At 46.4% G+C, this 17,475-nt stretch overlaps 8 protein-coding genes and 2 non-coding genes across 13 annotated transcripts; 6 read left to right on the forward strand and 4 right to left on the reverse strand.

Moving 5' to 3' along the window:
• The first annotated feature begins 11 nt into the window (after positions 1 to 11).
• LOC122613149 lies at positions 12 to 4,836 on the forward strand. Of its 4 annotated transcripts, XM_043787180.1 has the most exons (5): positions 12 to 112; positions 441 to 653; positions 753 to 931; positions 3,520 to 3,801; positions 3,931 to 4,836. In XM_043787180.1, exons 2-5 carry the CDS (start codon positions 539 to 541, stop codon positions 4,519 to 4,521), a joined length of 1,167 nt encoding a protein of 388 aa, XP_043643115.1. In that variant the 5' UTR covers positions 12 to 112; positions 441 to 538; the 3' UTR covers positions 4,522 to 4,836. The 4 variants fall into 4 exon arrangements, with proteins under 4 accessions (XP_043643115.1, XP_043643117.1, XP_043643116.1 ...); XM_043787182.1 differs by lacking the exons at positions 441 to 653; positions 753 to 931 and having other exon boundaries at positions 42 to 112; XM_043787181.1 differs by lacking the exons at positions 12 to 112; positions 441 to 653; positions 753 to 931 and adding an exon at positions 2,458 to 2,550.
• Positions 4,837 to 4,980: 144 nt separating this feature from the next.
• Positions 4,981 to 5,062, reverse strand: Trnas-uga. The gene has a single exon. It is a non-coding gene; the product is annotated as a tRNA-Ser (tRNA).
• Positions 5,063 to 5,571: 509 nt separating this feature from the next.
• On the forward strand, positions 5,572 to 5,653 carry Trnas-uga. Its single transcript has one exon. It is a non-coding gene; the product is annotated as a tRNA-Ser (tRNA).
• A 328-nt stretch (positions 5,654 to 5,981) lies between these two features.
• LOC122613528 (rRNA 2'-O-methyltransferase fibrillarin) lies at positions 5,982 to 7,812 on the reverse strand. Its single transcript, XM_043787741.1, has 3 exons — positions 7,684 to 7,812; positions 7,123 to 7,565; positions 5,982 to 6,729 (listed from the first exon to the last, which is right to left on the reverse strand). The coding sequence occupies exons 1-3, from the start codon at positions 7,694 to 7,696 to the stop codon at positions 6,148 to 6,150; spliced, it is 1,038 nt and encodes a 345-aa protein (XP_043643676.1). The 5' UTR covers positions 7,697 to 7,812; the 3' UTR covers positions 5,982 to 6,147.
• Positions 7,813 to 8,273: 461 nt separating this feature from the next.
• LOC122613498 (tektin-2) lies at positions 8,274 to 9,906 on the forward strand. Its single transcript, XM_043787699.1, has 3 exons — positions 8,274 to 8,589; positions 8,666 to 9,097; positions 9,155 to 9,906. The coding sequence occupies exons 1-3, from the start codon at positions 8,378 to 8,380 to the stop codon at positions 9,807 to 9,809; spliced, it is 1,299 nt and encodes a 432-aa protein (XP_043643634.1). The 5' UTR covers positions 8,274 to 8,377; the 3' UTR covers positions 9,810 to 9,906.
• LOC122613496 (protein arginine N-methyltransferase 7) lies at positions 9,814 to 12,163 on the reverse strand. The gene is made up of 3 exons (XM_043787698.1): positions 10,429 to 12,163; positions 10,211 to 10,362; positions 9,814 to 10,157 (listed from the first exon to the last, which is right to left on the reverse strand). Exons 1-3 carry the CDS (start codon positions 12,136 to 12,138, stop codon positions 9,902 to 9,904), a joined length of 2,118 nt encoding a protein of 705 aa, XP_043643633.1. The 5' UTR covers positions 12,139 to 12,163; the 3' UTR covers positions 9,814 to 9,901.
• Positions 12,164 to 12,579: 416 nt separating this feature from the next.
• On the reverse strand, positions 12,580 to 12,840 carry LOC122614842. The gene has a single exon (XM_043789512.1). The coding sequence runs from the start codon at positions 12,838 to 12,840 to the stop codon at positions 12,580 to 12,582; it is 261 nt and encodes an 86-aa protein (XP_043645447.1).
• A 1,003-nt stretch (positions 12,841 to 13,843) lies between these two features.
• Positions 13,844 to 14,305, forward strand: LOC122614520 (putative gustatory receptor 59b). Its single transcript, XM_043789083.1, has one exon. The coding sequence runs from the start codon at positions 13,844 to 13,846 to the stop codon at positions 14,303 to 14,305; it is 462 nt and encodes a 153-aa protein (XP_043645018.1).
• Positions 14,306 to 14,781: 476 nt separating this feature from the next.
• Positions 14,782 to 15,955, forward strand: LOC122614521 (putative gustatory receptor 59b). The gene is made up of 2 exons (XM_043789084.1): positions 14,782 to 15,723; positions 15,785 to 15,955. Exons 1-2 carry the CDS (start codon positions 14,782 to 14,784, stop codon positions 15,953 to 15,955), a joined length of 1,113 nt encoding a protein of 370 aa, XP_043645019.1.
• Positions 15,956 to 16,206: 251 nt separating this feature from the next.
• On the forward strand, positions 16,207 to 17,362 carry LOC122614522 (putative gustatory receptor 59b). The gene is made up of 2 exons (XM_043789085.1): positions 16,207 to 17,148; positions 17,207 to 17,362. Exons 1-2 carry the CDS (start codon positions 16,207 to 16,209, stop codon positions 17,360 to 17,362), a joined length of 1,098 nt encoding a protein of 365 aa, XP_043645020.1.
• Positions 17,363 to 17,475: the final 113 nt, after the last annotated feature.

A 17,475-nucleotide genomic window follows, 5' to 3' on the forward strand; every position in this document is an offset into this window, starting at 1 on the left:
AATACCAGTTTATCGTAGGCACTTGCAGCGAACGGTCACACTGTGCGGCGGTTGGGGGCGGAATTGAATTTATTTGCAAACAAAAATCGAAACACGGGAGCACGACGTTAGCGTAAGTGTTACGGCGATCGATTCGGCTGCTAGCCAATTGAAATCTCATCGATATTGCACACAGATGCCACGCACACACCCTCACGCACACACGCACCGTCCGAGAGCAGAATTCGAGACCAGAATCTCAATTTATCAATTTAGCAACTTAGCAGTTTGACAATACAAATTGAGACTCGTCTGCACTTGGGTACAAAGTTCAGTCCGTGTGCATTGGCCTGTGCATGTGTGTGTGCGCTCGGGTGCGCGGGCGCATCTGTGTGTGTGCAGTACGCAAATGAGCAAACGAGCAAAAGAAAAAACCAAAACCACTGCCAATCATTTTTCAGTCTGTGTCCAAAGCGCCTGTGTGAAAGTATTCTGATTCGCCTGCCGTGAAAGTGTTTTCCGCAATTTTCCGCATCCGCATCCCCACATTCGCATCACAATGGCTGCGCACTTTTTCCGCACTGCATTTTACGCAACGGCGGCCAGAAAATCGATGAGTCTGCCCTTCGCCGGCCGGACAGCCGCAACTCTAGCCGTGGGCCTATCATTCGGTGGTAAATCCCTGCCTCCTCCCTGCAGCTCTCCGACTTATTTATAATTTTTGCATTGACCACCCCCCTCCCCGTCGCCGCACTTGCAACGCACTCGAATAGCACAAAATAGCCGGGCAGCCGTGCCGTACGAGAATGCCTACGCGGACAGCTTCTTCGGGGGCTGCCAGACGCAGGGATTGCTCCAGCGGGTTCCCCACACCGGACACATCCAGCCCCCGCTGATCCGGAACTTCTCGAGCCTGCAGACGGGCCACCAGCAGCAGCAGCCGGCTCCAAATGTAAGCATACTCCTTGGTACTGGTTCTCCATCGATTCTGGTGCCGTGGATTCCAGCGATTAGATTTCCATTAGGATGCACTCCAAATTCTGATTCTCAAAACTTATCTCTTCAGTTGTGGCATGCCTACTCCTATGATTAATCTACATTTTGTTTTTTTATTGTGATCCACAACTCATTGCGAACTTTGGTCTTATGGCTCAGATACCCTTAGAATCCGCTCTATCTTCACATTTAGACATTAATACTTGTGTTACTCAGACAATTTCTTAAGCAGTAATATCTGCACTACGACAGTAATTTAAAAAATATATATTTTACAGAAGGACTACTTATCGATAAGATAGGCCTGACCGCGTTAGATTAAAAATAATGGTCAATGACGCATTCAAATAGTTTCAAAGCTTACATGGCTAATAATTCCATTAGAATTATAATGAAATTATGACCGTGTTCTCTCAGAATGCTAATCAAGTTAGAAAGATTAGTACCAGAGTCAAGTCAAAGATCAACTTTAATACGCAGGGTATACACTATTTAGCACTGGAATAACGTGTATTGAACATCTGTTGATCCGTGGTTTGAACCTTTAATTACCTTTAATTCGCTTCTTCATTGTAAGCACTTTGTAGTCTGTGACTTTCGAATTTTGCATGCTTGAGTAATCTGCATTCTCTGCACTTTGTACCCGGCAAATGATTTCGGGTTCCTATCTCTCCTAACCTCTCCTCCTCTTCAATGGTGATTTGTACAGATAAGTTTCGCTTACCTTATATATATTTATAAACCTATTTACATAGTTTAATCGTTGTTTTGCAGTGGCCTGCAATTAGTGAGGGCTCATTAACCGCTTGAACCAACCAGACAATCACCGACTGCACGTGATATCATCGATGGTCCGTTCTATTGAACTACTGCCTTATCCTGGATCTTTTGGATCTACTTTTGAATCGACCCTCGCATTCAGCAAGCTCAATTGAGCTGGGGCACAGCTTTTTCCACGATTCAAATCATAATGGCGCCCCAATGCCAAGCTTTCGCTCGATCCGCCAAATGTTCGTGTTCTGTGTTTATTTTTAGGCAGCGAGCTGATCAAATACCTAGAACCTAAAGTGTGTGCAAGGGTATTTTGGCATCAAAGATATTTATGAAATCATTCTTAAACAAGTTATTATTAGTTATTGTTAGCTATCAACATAGTGTGCAATTCTGCATTGATTCAAGAAGAGACCTTTCTAGTTCCATTTCACGTGGTATCTTCTAGTCGAGACTAAGAGTCTACCTTTCGCAAAGGGGACGTAGGCTTCCAGTGGCGCAATGTAATTTAAACCACTGCCGCAAAGAGTAGAAAAAACATATTCCTGCATATATGTATGTACACACACATCAGCAGAAATAACTATTTTCCATGGGGACTGTAAGCTCGCCTCAATTCCGCTCAACTATCCATGATCGTTCCACTGGATCGCTGGGCTATATGCTATATAATGTGGATCAGTCAGTTGGTCAAAGTCGTTGCACCTGCTTAGTTTTATCTTCAATATGGACTTCCTAATTGAAATAATATTACTAGTCATATTGGCAATTATACTGCTGAAGATCTATTATCGCGCGAAACGTGTAAGTGGCCATGCAATTCAAGGGTCAAGTTCAAAGTGTCAAGCTAAAGTGAAAGTCTTCTCCAGGAACTATTCCATTAAGCCACGCTTTGTCTCAATTATGTGATCTAACTAGTGCAAAACGGTTAGGTCACAATATTTTCCACTAATCTAAATTGCAACTGCTTATCGTTTGACTTTGCGGGGCTATCTTCGAACTCAGAATGCTATCAGTCGGCTTAGCCTTGCTGAAATGCGGGAAAAGAACCCAAAACCTTTGCACTACCTTCATTTGGTCACTTGCCTTCGTGCTGCTACAAGCAACTTTTGATAACTAGCTACGGAAACGGTATGCATATATTCTGGGATTAAAGCAGAGTTATATTCAAGGGACTATCATCTGATTTCCCTATAAAACGCAGTGTTTGAGAATTCGAGAAGTGAACGGAGTAATTGAATATCAATCTCGGTAACATGATTCCATAAAACAACCAAATGCACACACACCTTTACTAATCTTATCAGGAACAGCTGTTGATTATAGCGTGCTGAGCGAATTTCAAGGTCAGCAGCTGTTGCCGAGGATAAATCAGAGCCATATCACGTAATGGCTATCCCCTAATTTGCATGGATTGAGGAGGCCGCGTTAATCCGCAGCCAGCCAGACTCTAACCGATCAGACCATATTAACCACTTAAGCTTTCATATCTTATCAGAAAGCTGCCCAGTTAGTGACTGGACCTATCCAAACGATGGTTCGTAGTCCGATTAGTTCATGGAATAGTACAGGTGTAGACGCTTGGTCGCTTAGTTGAAGAGCGGGGAGAATTGAAATCGTATGCATATTTGCCTAGTTATTGAATTTTAAAGGTATTCGTTGCACTTAAAGTTTTTTGTTGTTGTTAAGTTTCATTTTACCCACCAAAACCACTAACCATCTCGCATCAGCTGTTTTCAAACATGACTAATAGCCCGTTTCTCCCCCACTCAGAGCGCCATGGCCCCGTCGAACAATCGCCGGTACCTATCCTCGCAGGATATTACCAAGAACATGACCCTGTACACCAGCACCAAGACTCAAGTCGAGGTGGATCCCAAGACGCTGGCCTTCAAGAAGCCAACTGGCAACCCACTGTGTCTCATGATGGCCTGGCTGATGGCCAAGCAGAAGCATCTGAAGAAGTACGCCCAGATCTACACTGAGATGGGATTCGACGTGGTGGTGGTGCACATCACGCCATGGCAGTTGCTCTGGCCGGTCAAGGGAACCCAGGTAATTCTGATACATTGGCGGCCAAAGGAAGTAGCCCCTATACCAATGAATCAAAGTAATGGCCTGCTTTTAACATACATTCCAAGTTGAGTCATTCAATCACTAATGCATCTTTTCCCTGCTGACCAGGTGGTGGCCGCCGAGACCATACGATTCCTGGAGAACAACAAGTCGTATGAGCCCATCGTTATGCATGGCTTTTCCGTGGGCGCCTACCAACTGGGCGAGATCATGCTGCAGATGTCGCGCGACATGGATCGCTATGGCAGCATCCTGGACCGCTTCGTGTGCCAGATTTGGGACAGCGCCGCCGACATCACCGAGATCCCGGTGGGCGTGCCAAAATCGATTTTCCCGAGGAACGAGCGCATGCAGAGCGCCCTGCGCAACTATACGCTGTACCACATGAAGACATTCCACAACCAGGCCACCATCCACTATATGCGCTCCAGCCAGATGTTCCACTCCACACTGGTCAAGGCCCCGGCGCTGTTCTTTGTGTCCGACAACGATCCCATCGGCCCGCCATCCTCCAACCACGCCGTGCGCGAGGACTGGGAGCGTGCGAACATCAAGGTTACGTTCAAGTGCTGGGAGCGTTCCCAGCACGCTGCACACTACATACGGCATCGCGAGGAGTATCTGCAGACGCTCTTCCAGCATCTGGAGGCCTGCGGTGTTTTGGAGGCCATCGGAGTGCCGAAGCGCGCCAAGTTGTAGATGTCTCTAGCGAGGAACCGCTGATGAGTTCAGTGATATACATTTATTCAAGAATCAACGCGATTATGATTTTACCCTAGTTGTTAAGACCTAAAGATTAACGAGAAATGTAAAACCAATGTCCTCTTTGAATGATTATGATCTGTGTGTCTTTCGCGAGGCAGAATCTTCAAAAGCCCGCACGGGAAATTCCTAGGCTAAGCTTAAAGTCGTATTTTATCAACTGAGAGAAAAATGCACTACGCCTCTATATTGTTATATTTTGAGATCGCTGCAAAACGGCTAAATAAAGTAATTTAAATGATAAAAAAAAAACAAGGAAAATGTGTTTTTTTTAATAACGTATCTGCTAGCTAAAGACGTAATTTCCAAATTGTATGCGAAACAAGATGGCTAGAAAGCATAAATAAATCATCCTAAGCTAAGCATGGTTAAAAAAAAAAGTGTTACATCACACATCGCTGCGGACAGGACTTGAACCTGTGCGGGTAGAACCCAATGGATTTCAAGTCCATCTCCTTAACCACTCGGACACCGCAGCCTTATCGAAGGCTGCTCCATTTGTATGTCATATTTCGCGCTGCATAATTCTATGCAGATAAAAATCTGTAGTTCGGCAATTTCTGCAATGGGAATAGTAGTAGATATTCCGAAGCAGAAATATGATTTTGAATTTCAAGTTTAATATGAACCACAAATTTGCAAGCTATTTAATTACTGTTCATGACATATGTAAATATATGATTACTTCTGACTGTAAGTTATTAGAATAATGGAATGCTAACAAGAAGGTTGTAATAGAATCGAAATATGTATTTATTTTTTAAGCTAGTAATATTTATATACTCATTAGAACGCATAGCCACGTAAATGAAACTTCGACTTCAGCAATTTTTTATAAAGAATGGCTTAAGCTGATACCCGACCCCGAAAACGTTCTTGGTTCGTGTCCGAATATGTGGTACGCCATCCCTGGCGAGTTAATGGAAGAGGGGGGTGCTGAAATCTGGGCTTCATACCAAGATGGAACTTTGCCACCGGGGCGACACAGTTGCGGTGTCCGAGTGGTTAAGGAGATGGACTTGAAATCCATTGGGTTCTACCCGCGCAGGTTCGAATCCTGTCCGCAGCGGATCGGATGATCTACATTTTTTTTTTGGCACTTATTTTATTTATTGTGTATTGCAGCTCGTTCTAAAGACAGGCTTTCATATTTGTTACACATTAGATGATTGCGTATTAAGAAATATTAATTTACAAACAATTGAAGTATTGTTGAGTTAATAAAAAATGCAACCAAAATCCAGTGAATGGTCAAGATATAAACAAACTAACTAGCACATACCACCGTGAATTAACAGAATGCCGTGCCGAATAATACCTCTTTAAAAACCACGTTTTGCTAAGATTGGCTTTCATCTGCTCAAAAGATCTTCAGCTTACATAGGAACTCCATATTGTTACATTGGCTTTTGGTTTCTGTGTATATTTTGTACGTCTGCTACAAAAATAGTGTGCATTTTGATTTATCTTTACAACTATGGTTTTATATTTAAAAGAAACTTAATACAACTCGTCTGTATTAGTACAATAGCCTTAAAACTAAACCCAGTAGAAGACGACTGCTTACTGCTTGGGCGGTGGTCGGTATACGCCAACAACGACGGCGTGGTCTCTCTCGTATGGCTCCAGCGTAAGCTGCTCCTGCGGCTTCAGCTTGTCGGCCTGCATCTTCTTCACCTCGGCGGCGAATACCGCCTCGGGCTGCGCCGTCGAGTCGATGCAGGAGGCCTTGATCGAGATGACAAAGTGTCCGCCGTTCTTCAGGAAGTGCTGGGCATTCAGCGCCACAATACGGCCCTGATCCGGCTGGGCAACGTCGGCGAAAATGGTGTCCACCATGCCCACCAGCATGCGGTACTTGTGCGGATGGCGAGCGTCCTCGATGATGGGTATGATGTTGGTGCGCTTCTTGGCAACGTTAATCAGATCGCGACCGGATCGGTGTGAGAACTCCACGGCGTAGACGAGGCCCTCGGGTCCCACCACATCAGACACATGGGAAACTGTCGTTCCGGAGGCGGCGCCCAGGTAGAGAACCTTGGAGCCCGGCGGCATGTGAATCTGCTCGACGCCACCAAGAACGGCAGCAGCCAGCTTGGAACGGAAGGGATTCCACACGCGGTACTCAATCTTCTCGCCATTGGTCTGCAAAGAAGTCAAACAAAATAATAGATATTAATCAATAAAGTTTTGTCATAAATTTCAACAGAAATGAAGAAGTAATTTGAGTAAAATAATAAAATAGGGCTGGGATTCTTCAGGTAGTTTCAAAAATGCATTTGATTTTCAAAATGGTGGACTTGTTTGGGTTCTGTTTGTTTTGGGATAGATAAGTGGATAGGAATGCGCCTCAGTTGTGCATTATTCTAAGCAGACCTTGGAGCCCCGCGACTGCTTCACGTGCACCTGGAGTGCACACAGCCACAGGTGGCCGCCAAGGCTGCTCATGGCCACATGATGCCATGTTCTGTACCCCTGCACAACCTCATCATAAGCTAGGAATAGGTATGGTTAGTGCGTAAAGAGTTAAAAACAAACCTCAACGGAGATGCGCTTCTCGCCGTAGACCTCGGATCCGGGCACAAAGTTCCTGGTGACCAGTGCGTCCTCCTTGCCGCGAGCAATGAACACTCCCTCGTGACGATGAGGTTCAATGGTGACAGTCTTGCCGCCCTTGAAGCCGCCAGCACCACCACAACGTCCTCCGCCGCCGCGACCACCGCCTCCACGTCCTCCGCCACCACGGCCGCCGCCGCCGCCTCGTCCTCCAAAGCCACCACGGCCGCCGCCACTACCGCGACCACCTCCTCCACGGCCACCACCGAATCCACCTCGGCCACCGCGGTCGCCGCCTCGATCGCCACCGCGTCCGCGGCCTCCTCCAAATCCGCCACCACCACCGCCTCCTCCGCCGCCGCCACCACGCCCACGGAAGCCACCTCCTCCTCCGCCGCCTCCGCCACCACCGCGTGGACTGAATCCTGAAAGAGAAAAGAGCCGCATTTGAATACTCGTGTTTTCAGAGGTTAAGTTGGAGGCTTCCAAAAGCAATTGCATCGCCTGCTTTGATTCGCATCGTTAAAGGATAATTTAACGCACCTGGTTTGCCCATTTTATGCTGCTGTACTTGCACTTTTTAATACAACTTTCAACGAAATGTGATTTGGTCCGTTAACACGCGGCAACCAAAACGCTTGAAAAGAAAAACACGTGTGTGCGGCAGTGTGACCGAGAAGCGATCACGGGGAGATATACCGAAGGCCGACGGAAAAATACCAAAAGATATTAGAGTGGGTGTCGGGGTGAAGACTTGGCTGAGGATGTAGCAAGGTTTAAAACCACAGTGGTACAAAAATATAAAACCTAATTAAATTATTTTCAAATAAAACTATAGATTCGAGAAGTATAAAATAACAAGAAACAATTAACCTGTCCAGTACTCATTATTAAATCATTTATTATAATTTTACAAATCTAAGAAAAAGTGTATTATATTTGCGGCAATTTTCTTGAGCCACGGCTCAAGTTCTAAGGTAGAACTTACTATAAAATATTATATTTTTATATATCTAATGTAACTATGGAAGCATGTGAACAGGAATCACAATCCCGTAGTCCTTGACAATGACCCAAGCGCCTTGGAGATCTAGTGTTCGTTGACCAAACAACCACTTGAAATCGATGTTTCCGAGAACCTTTTCATTCCACTTTGAGTTTTCTAGTTGGGAGCACATATTTTCTGAAATTGTTAAAGATTAAATCCAGCTGTTTTACTTAAACTTTTGAAGACACAATGGCCTTCCGCTCGGTGGTAACGATGGAGAAACCGCTCCAGCACATTTCACTGACGGACTGGTACGCCCGGGTGAACCAGATGAGGAATGTGGCGGATGCACGGAGGTCAGACGCCTTCGCCATCCGCCACTCATCCCGATCCCTGAGGAACGAGACGAGGATCGAGGGCGATTGGGCCAACTACGAGACAAATGAAGCTCTGACCGATCGGTGAGTTTCCAATATGATTACAAAGTTGTGGATAATATACCATAATGTACGATTTATAATATATTTTGTATATCAGCATCTCTGAGCTGAATCGCTGGAGGGATATCATTTCAAAGTCCTTTGAAAAGATCGAGCGCGAGATCTTCATGCTGCAGGAGGAGAAGAATGCCACGGAACGGGAGCTAGAGGCGCTGGCGGGACCTATTTCCGTGATAGCCGAGTGCCTGACCATGCGGGATGGTCGCCTCGGATCGGAGATCACCTACGATGAGGCCGATACCGAGATCAAGAACGAACTGGTCGTGCTGGAGAACAACCAGAGGCTGCTGGCCGATCGATGCCAGAAGGCGTGGGAGAAGCTGAATCGTCTGGAGGAAGTGCGCTTCAAGATTGGCCTGGAGATCGAGTTCAAGGTGGAGGCGGTGCAGCTGGACAACTCGCAGTTGGCTCTCGATCGCAATTCAGCCAATATCTCATACAAACCGGATCCCACGAGGAATCCGAAGAAGTAAGTCAAACATGGTATGTCTCCATAGCCAGATAACAAAACGAAACACCCGTTTAGCTCCTGTTCGTACGAGTCGTGGCTGGAGAATGTGAAGAACATAAAGCTGCTGGCGGAGAATGAGCTGGCAGATACGTACGCCATCCGGGAGGCTTTGTTCGTGTGCCGCGAAAAGGCGCGCAACATGCTCCAGTCGCAGCAGGAGCGGGCGGAGCACACCATCCGCAAGCGGATCTTCGAGACGCAGCGGGCCAGGAACGAACTGGAGTGGCAGCAGCTCAAGATGAAGGAGGAGATGGAGAAGGCCATGTGCGAGATCCGTACCTCGGAGAATGCTTTGCGTGACAAGACGGATGCCCTGAAACTGGCCGAGACACGCCTGGAGAACCGTGCCCAGAGGTCTGGCATGGAACTGTGCATGGACCAGGCGCACGACATGCTCTGCCTGGAGGTGGAGAAGCTGCGAGAGATTCGACGCCGGCTGCAGGCCAAGATCGACGAGAGCAAGACTAACTTCAGTCTGCTGGAGGAGCACGGCAAGCGTATCGACGTGGATCTGGAGAACAAGCAGCACTCGCTGATGACGGACATCAGGGCACTGGATTTGCGTATGCGTCTCAGAGGCGGAGAGTTCGGCTCCAAGGTGACCAACGCCTCGCAGACTGACAGGAACATAACGCTCACTCGCATGGAGAACGAGATTCCCAAGGACTAGATATGCCTATTACTCGCTTATTCATTGTATTTGCCCTGACGTTCATTGCTCGTTGTAATTTCTCCAAATTTTTGTGAATAAATGATAAAATGTTAAAGCTTTTTCTGGCCAAAGCTGAAGTTCAGTTCACCCAACACGGGTTTAAAATCCGTGCTCCATTCGAGATGCGTAATGCCTCCTGTGGGTCTCCTTGGAAAGTGAACTCCCTGTCTCACAAACATATCCCACTTAACGAACTCGCCGGGAACAACAGGTTCGCTAGGACCACCGCTAACAATGGACCTGGGGCTGTTGTCCTCCACCAACTGCCAGTCCACCCATAAGGCCACTCCGTTGCACGTTCCGGGGCTGAAAAGGAATGGGGATTAATGCTTGCAAAACAGTACTGCCGAAATACTTACTGCTTGAGCTCAATGCTGCCTTTCAGACTGTGCTCTTGACTAAAGTTACTGAACTCTACGTTGAGAACTTCCTGGGGTTCTGATAGTGCGCGACAGGGGTATTCCCAGAGCGGCTGAGCCTCCACGAGGGACACTGTCTGCTCTGCTGATCTCTGTACAAAAAAATAAACATTATTTCAATTATTAAACCACGAGTTAATAACGAATTGCAGTCGTACCTCCACCATTTCATCAAACAAGCGCAGATCAAATCCCTCGCAACTGCCAACGGGCGCTCGAATCTTGTGCAGATCCAGAAACTCCACGGGAAGAGCATAGATGCGTGCCGAACATGGCGAAATCTTTACACTCTCCGGCAGCCTGTCCTTGATTTTCGTGAGCAAGGTGCCGAAGTAGAAGTTGTCCCACGGCAGAATCGCATTGAGGAAGTAGGGCTCAGCGAAAATGTGAGTAAGCGCAGCTAGCTGAGAGTCCTCCAGTTCCTCGACCTTGTCCAAAAACTGGACGTTCTTCAACTGGTTGTGCGTTACAATCGATTCCAGTAATCTACGCGAGAAGCGATGGGGTTCATGGAGAAGGACGGAGGCAGCACCCAAAGCAGAGCTAGCCAGACCCAGCAGGCAGCCGTTTCCGAGGACCAAGACATTCGATTTCTTAGCCTCAATGCTTTCCTCCAGGTAGCGCAGGTACCGCTTGTTACGGGTAGACTGGTTAATCTGGCCAATCCTACTGCGTGAGTAGGTCATGTGCAGGTCACAGGTGCAGGTATGACGTCGCACGCTCTTCGTGGGCGCCTCTTCGCGAGCATCGAACCAGAGGGAGTACTCATCGTGATTGCAGCTCAGGTGGAAGGATTTGCCTGCTTCAACCAGCTGCAGGGGTTTGGGTATGTAGTAGATGGCCTGCATCCAGTGATCCCGCCAGGGCACCACATTGGGCAACGGGTGATCCTTTCCCTTCTCAGCCGCCAGCTCCTTGAGCTGTGGATGCGCCCAGTAAGGAGCGCAGCTGAGCAGTATCTCGCCGCCATCATCCAGCTGAATGTCCCACCAGTAGAATACCAGCTCAGCGGCTCCAGGTTGCTTGGACTTCAGCTCTAGTAGTTGCGCCCGCTTCTTCTCCCGCTCCAGCTTGCGCTGAAAGTCGAACTGGAAGATCTCGACGGGATCGGTGAGCGGGCGGAACGCGGAGCTTGGCAGCTGGGACAGCTGCACGTCGTGCAGAGCTGCCTCTCCTTGGCAGCTCTTCAGCTGCTCTGGCGGGTGCAGCAATGGTTCGCCGTCCAAGTTGGCAATCGTCTTCAGGCTGTTCCACTGCGTAGCTAGCGGAGATTGCGCCACCTGGGCGTAGCACCTGGCGCGAGCTGGAATGCAGAGTGCATCCTCAGTCAGCAGCTCGGCGTGGGCATGGTTGTAGATGCCAATGGCGCCCTCGCCAATCAGTTCTGTATCCAGCAGCTCGGCCACTAGGAGATTGGCCTTTCGCGGCATATCCTCGCCCACTTGGATCTCCGTGGATCGCTTGCGGATGAGTCGCACCTTGTCGCCAGCTCCGTTGGCCGCCAGAATCCTTTCCGCGCAATTCGCCATCGGCAGGAATGCCTCGCAGGCGGTCACCGAATCTGCTCCAGCTTCTACGGCCATCATCGACAGGATTCCGGTGCCCGTGCCGATGTCCAGGACATGCACCTCCCTGCCAGCCTCCCGCATCCCAGCGATGGTCTTCTTCAGAGCGGCAAAGTACTTCTGGTTCCGCTCCCAGTCGTGCAGCATGTCGCCGAATCCCGCGTTGGCCACCTCCAGGTGGTAGTCGTAGTCATCGCCGCGCTCCTGCCAGGAGTTCTGCCCCGTTATCGGGTTCATCACATGCGAGAAGCAGGACATTGTGCGGCGCGCCGGGAAACGTGACTTTATCAAATTCCTCAACATAAAAACCGGCTATATAAACACTACCCACAGTGATGGCACAGTTTGGTTCTATAGAGATGCTCTGCTACTAGAACTAGCCAAAATAGGCTACTGCTCTATGTGAGTTTTGCTTCAACACTACAAACTATGAAGCTGTGATAAAATGTTTACAATTGCACATAGAAAATAAACAGTTGGTAATGGGAGCCTACAGTTTGTATATGGATTATTTGTTTGTTTAAATTATTTGGCTAAAAGCGCTAGACTGGCACAAAACGAAGCCATCTGGCAGCACTTCGCTTCTTAGAAAACTTATCGACAGCCCGCCAATAAATCGATATATTCAAATTCTTCTTAAGTCGCCCAATACGTAAAGAAAAAGAACATTTATTTATTACATTTATTTTAATTGTCATAATTGATATATTTTATAGCTTATCTTAAATCTACAACATGGTTTTCTTAAAACTGATGATCGAGGCGCCGTTTAACGCTAGCCAGAAGTTTAGCACGATGCCGCAATCCCAGATTTCTGACCAAAGGAGTCTCATTCTCGCACTTTTTGTTCTTCTTGGCAGAAAGCGCAGTGCTTGACGGGCGGCAGGATTTATCTTCCTTTGGACTGGACCAATTGTTGACCACGAAATCCACCAGCGAAATACCTAAAACAATGAGAATGAGGCAAGCAGGATCCACTTTGAGAAACGACAGAGGACCTTCCATTCTTGTATGTTCACTTCTCGAGGTGCTGATAGCGAATGATATGCAGATCCCATTACCCAACATATTTATATAGCAGACAGGTAGGGTTTGGGCCCCTAATCAAGTTAGTACCTGACATTGGGTCCAAAGGTCAAAAAGGGTTAGTGCGAAGTTTGGTAAACAAGGCCATAAATACAAATCCTTTTGTTTTGACACGGCTTTAAATTTAAAGTTTGTGCAAACATGTCTCATCGGGTATGATGCTTTTTAAATGTGCAATCAATCCACTAAGGCAATTAGTTCACATCTAATTATCAACATTTTTAGATTTATAGCTTACGTTTCCTTGTTTACATTTATAGGAAATAATAGTAAGGTTAATGGCAGGCATAATCTGCCTTTGATCGGAATATGTGAGTGCGCAGTTTTGATGTAAGCAGATAGGCTAACTGTTTTCAAAACCCATACCAAGGAATGAAAACTAGAGTGGTTAGTATAGGCCAACACCTGGTGGAAAGTGGTTCTCTGCGGCAGGGTAATGGAGAAACTGGTGGAGATCTACCACGGATACGCCCAGTTAATTGGCCTGACGTCTTACAGAATAGTCGGAGGCGAATTGAACAAATCGAGGATGACCGAGGCATATGTCCTGGCATGGAACATTGCAACCGTCGTTATTTTGGCATGGATGGTTTGGAGTGGAGCTGGGTATGAAGATATGAAGGATATGATGATGGCGTCCTTGTTTCCGAAAATGATGTCTATAATTCCATTAGTTGTCTATTCGGTTAACTATGCAGTCATAGTGTATATTCTGATAACGCGCCCGTATCGGGATAGTATGTTTTATGATTTGATTGACATTACCAATCAGTTAGGTCGCCAAATGGAGCTGGCTGGAAGGAAAACGAACTTAAAACTAAAGAAACTGTTGTATTTGAAGTCGTTTACCCTCACCTACCTTACGGTGGGCTCTTTCATATCACTTTTATTTCTAAAACATGGGTACTTGGAAGTAACTTTAATGGGTATAGCCTACAGCATCCTGAACGTCAGCAACTACTTTTACTTCACTTCCTTTTGGCAAATCGTCAGGGGATATGACTTTGTGGATCGAGAGATGAAAAATCTCATCACCTCCAAATCCGGGAGCCATGTTGAGAATTTCGCGGAGGAACTACGAGATCTGTGGTCCCTTCACTGGACTCTCAGCCGAATGGCCAGCAGAATAAGCCGAGTCTATGGATTCCAGATGATCGTCTCGCGCACTGAATACGTTCTCTTCTCTGTTGTATTCGGCTACGTGGGAATAATTTGCATGTTCCAAGGAATGAGTCTGAACATACTTCATGTGGGCCTAATATACCTCGTTCGGACCTTGGACTTCTTCCTGATCGATGTCATTTGTGACCTGACCGCACGCTATCAGAGTCAGCCGAAACACGAACTCGTCGAAGGAGAAGTGAACCAGAAGGCGGTAGAGTAGCTAATGTATTTGATATTGTTCCAAAGTAAATGCTATAATTGCAGCTTAGTGCCTATGTGATCTATGAGAGCAGCATGAGACTGGATCTGAAGGTGTGCGGACTTTACTTTCCCAATAGAGGCATGTGGCTTGAAATGATGGGAGCTATTGCTTGCCATGCTACATTGTTGCTTCAGTTTCATTTAACGCTGAGTAGATAAGATCAAATCAGGTGTATTGAATATAATATATATATTTGTTATAATATTAAATGAAGTTCAAAGGCCAGAAAATGACTTCTTTGTTAATACAAATACATGTATAATGCGCGCAGAAAACTGTTCATCAAATATTATTGTTGCCATTGTTGTGGCTGATTTAGATCGCTCTGCGGAATAACACTTTTCCTAATTAGCAGTTATGCGATGGGAAATATGAGCTACTAACTTTAGTTGAACTACGAAACCCATCACAAGCGGTTTATTCGGTTACCAGCAATGAGGCGGATAGGTGAAGCGTATAACGTATACGCCGTGTTCATCGGCATGACGTCATACAAAGTAACTGGTGGAAAATTCAAGCAGTCGCGGATTACCCAGATATATTGCTTGGTTGTAAATGCCATCTGCTTGACGTTGCTTCCGCAGGGTTTCTGCAAATCGGCCAGGATATTGGGTGCGGCGAAGTGGATGCCTTCCTACATGACGTTCGCTCCATACATCATGTTTTCAACAAACTATCTTACTATAGCCTACATCCTGATCACGAGATGGTACAGAGACGCCATGTTGCTGGACTTGCAGCGTATTACACTGGAAGTGAATCGGGAAATGTTGCGCACGGGAAAGAAAATGAATTCACTAAGTCGTCGAATGTTTATCATCAAAGCATTCACATTGACCTACTTATGTTTGTCGTATATTCTGGCGGTTTTCATCTACCAGTGGAGAGTTCCAAGCTGGTCTCATCTTTGCAATGGACTTCTGATTAACTTCTCCCTAACTATCCTGGTTGTCACCACATTCTTCTACTTCGTCTCACTAATGCACGTGGCCAGAGGATTCGACTTTGTCAACCAGCAGCTGGAGGAGATCGTCTGCTCACAATCGATGGGCTTAAAGAAGAAAGAAGACGAACTCCGCAGCCTGTGGGCTCTGCATATAAAGCTGTGTAACACAGCCCGCAGGATAAACAAGCACTACGGTCCCCAAATGCTTGCCCTGCGATTCGATTACTTCATATTCTCTGTCATCAACGTTTGTATGGGCACGATTTACTCGATTTCCGAACAGGAGCCCAACCTTGAAAAGTTTTTCGGATCTATACTTTATTGGACGCGGAGTGTAGATTTCTTTCTGAACGACTATATCTGCAATCTGGTCACCGAGTACCAAAGCCAGCCGAAGCTATTTGCCACCGAAGGCTGCATGTCCAACGAGGTGGGCAACAATGAAGTGTCCATTCGTGTGCTTTCCATCTAAAGTTGATTTCAATTTTCAGCTGAGTTCCTACTTGATCTACGAGAGCAGCACGAGATTGGATATGTTGGTTTGTGGACTCTATCCCGTTAACAAAGCGAAATGGATGCAGATGGTAGGCTCCATTATAGTACACTCCATCATGCTGTTCCAGTTTCATCTTCTAATGCGAGGTGGTCACAGTAGCCACTAGTGATGTGAATACTTCTTGAAGAAGTCTAAGAGTATGCAACAATATATTTGTAATCGTATAGAGTCGTATGGCTGCGTAGTTTCTTTCGACGTGCAGTAATTAACCCTTGTTTTATCATTAATTTGGGTAATGCTCTTCATATCTGTCACTTCCGCAATTCTATCACTTAATCAAATTGGTTGAGTGCTTATTAGCAAAGCAACTGTCTGTCATTAGTTCATTCTACAAACTAGTGCACGAAGGACGTCGATATGGAATGGATAGTTAAATCGTATTTCCGCTATTCCCTGGCAATTGGAATTACATCACAACAATTTTCCAGGCAAAAGTTTTACAGTACCTTATTTTCTCGGACCTATGCGCTGATCACCAATATCATTACGCTCGCCGTGGCTCCCATATTTATGTGGCAAGTTCGATCGGTTTTTGAGTCGAAGAGGCACTTTCCGCCACTTGTTTTGATCACAAATGACATAAGGTATACGGTGTCCTTCCTGGTCATTTTATACACACTTCTATCGCGAGGATTTCGCGATACAGCGTTCAAGGAAATGCAGCCATTGCTACTCACATTAATCCGAGAAGAAAAACGATGTGGCTATAGGGGCAGAGACGGTGTGCGAAGGTCCTTAAGGATTCTGCTGCTCCTGAAGTTCTTCACGCTGTCGTGGCTGTGCACCACAGACATCATATTTCTGTTCTACTCGTGCGATGTGTTAGTGTGGGTCAACATAGTCCGGTTCTTTTTCTTGTCCAATGCCAACAATATCCTGAATATGGTGCCCATGGGCTATTTCCTAGCCTTGTGGCACATTGCTCGTGGCTTCGATTGCGTGAACCGGCGTCTGGACCAAATAGTGAAATCCAAATCGCCCAGGGATCAAAAGGAGCTGCGACATCTCTGGTTTCTTCATACTTCCCTCACCAGGACAGCTCTAAATTTGAATAAAATCTACGCCCCCCAGATGTTGGCCACCCGCTTCGATCACTTTATAATAGGTGTGATCCAAGCTTATTGGGGAACTGTGTTCACCTTTGCCCTCTCCACGCCTTGGCTGTGGGTCGTTTACGGAAGTGTTCAATACCATGTGCGTTTGGTGGACTACTACCTCATCGATTACATGTGCGATGTGGCGGTGAAGTACCACGATGCGGCCAAGCACTCCTGGAGCGAAATTCGCTGGACGAAGGAGGTATTTGAATTCGTTGTTGTTTCTTGTAGAGTTGGTCATACATGTACTTCCATTTCAGATAAGTTCCTATGTGATCTACGCGAACAGTTCGAAGCTACAGCTCTGGATTTGTGGTCTGTTCCAAGCCGATCGCAGCATGTGGTTTGGCATGATCAGCGGCATTTTGTATTATAGTTTAGTTCTACTGCAATTTCACTTGGTTATGGGGAAGTAATTGTAATGCTTGTGGTATTTGAAATCTTTCACACTCTACTCCTAACTAAGGAATGTTATTAAATCGTTTGTAAGAAACTATTTTCTGCAGAGCAACAATTGTAAGCGCTTACG

Source organism: Drosophila teissieri, chromosome 2R, assembly GCF_016746235.2.
Source record: "Drosophila teissieri strain GT53w chromosome 2R, Prin_Dtei_1.1, whole genome shotgun sequence".
Taxonomy (NCBI): Eukaryota; Metazoa; Arthropoda; class Insecta; order Diptera; family Drosophilidae; genus Drosophila; species Drosophila teissieri.

What these genes read in the sequence shown, in the direction of transcription:
- LOC122613149 (XM_043787180.1), top strand. Translation starts at nt 539, where the DNA reads ATGGCTGCGCACTTTTTCCGCACTGCATTTTACGCAACGGCGGCCAGA. An exon ending in CGTGGGCCTATCATTCGGTG is followed by an intron (nt 654 to 752) that starts GTAAATCCCTGC and finishes GCACTCGAATAG; the next exon opens with CACAAAATAGCCGGGCAGCC. An exon ending in GGCCGGTCAAGGGAACCCAG is followed by an intron (nt 3,802 to 3,930) that starts GTAATTCTGATA and finishes CCTGCTGACCAG; the next exon opens with GTGGTGGCCGCCGAGACCAT.
- LOC122613528 (XM_043787741.1), bottom strand. An exon ending in AGAAGCGCATCTCCGTTGAG is followed by an intron (nt 6,730 to 7,122) that starts GTTTGTTTTTAA and finishes ACTTCTTTGCAG; the next exon opens with ACCAATGGCGAGAAGATTGA.
- LOC122613498 (XM_043787699.1), top strand. Translation starts at nt 8,378, where the DNA reads ATGGCCTTCCGCTCGGTGGTAACGATGGAGAAACCGCTCCAGCACATT. An exon ending in AATGAAGCTCTGACCGATCG is followed by an intron (nt 8,590 to 8,665) that starts GTGAGTTTCCAA and finishes TTTGTATATCAG; the next exon opens with CATCTCTGAGCTGAATCGCT. An exon ending in CCCACGAGGAATCCGAAGAA is followed by an intron (nt 9,098 to 9,154) that starts GTAAGTCAAACA and finishes ACACCCGTTTAG; the next exon opens with CTCCTGTTCGTACGAGTCGT.
- LOC122613496 (XM_043787698.1), bottom strand. Translation starts at nt 12,138, where the DNA reads ATGTTGAGGAATTTGATAAAGTCACGTTTCCCGGCGCGCCGCACAATG. An exon ending in TGTTTGATGAAATGGTGGAG is followed by an intron (nt 10,363 to 10,428) that starts GTACGACTGCAA and finishes TTTTTTGTACAG; the next exon opens with AGATCAGCAGAGCAGACAGT. An exon ending in GGCAGCATTGAGCTCAAGCA is followed by an intron (nt 10,158 to 10,210) that starts GTAAGTATTTCG and finishes ATTCCTTTTCAG; the next exon opens with CCCCGGAACGTGCAACGGAG.
- LOC122614842 (XM_043789512.1), bottom strand. Translation starts at nt 12,840, where the DNA reads ATGGAAGGTCCTCTGTCGTTTCTCAAAGTGGATCCTGCTTGCCTCATT.
- LOC122614520 (XM_043789083.1), top strand. Translation starts at nt 13,844, where the DNA reads ATGGGTATAGCCTACAGCATCCTGAACGTCAGCAACTACTTTTACTTC.
- LOC122614521 (XM_043789084.1), top strand. Translation starts at nt 14,782, where the DNA reads ATGAGGCGGATAGGTGAAGCGTATAACGTATACGCCGTGTTCATCGGC. An exon ending in AAGGCTGCATGTCCAACGAG is followed by an intron (nt 15,724 to 15,784) that starts GTGGGCAACAAT and finishes TTCAATTTTCAG; the next exon opens with CTGAGTTCCTACTTGATCTA.
- LOC122614522 (XM_043789085.1), top strand. Translation starts at nt 16,207, where the DNA reads ATGGAATGGATAGTTAAATCGTATTTCCGCTATTCCCTGGCAATTGGA. An exon ending in AAATTCGCTGGACGAAGGAG is followed by an intron (nt 17,149 to 17,206) that starts GTATTTGAATTC and finishes CTTCCATTTCAG; the next exon opens with ATAAGTTCCTATGTGATCTA.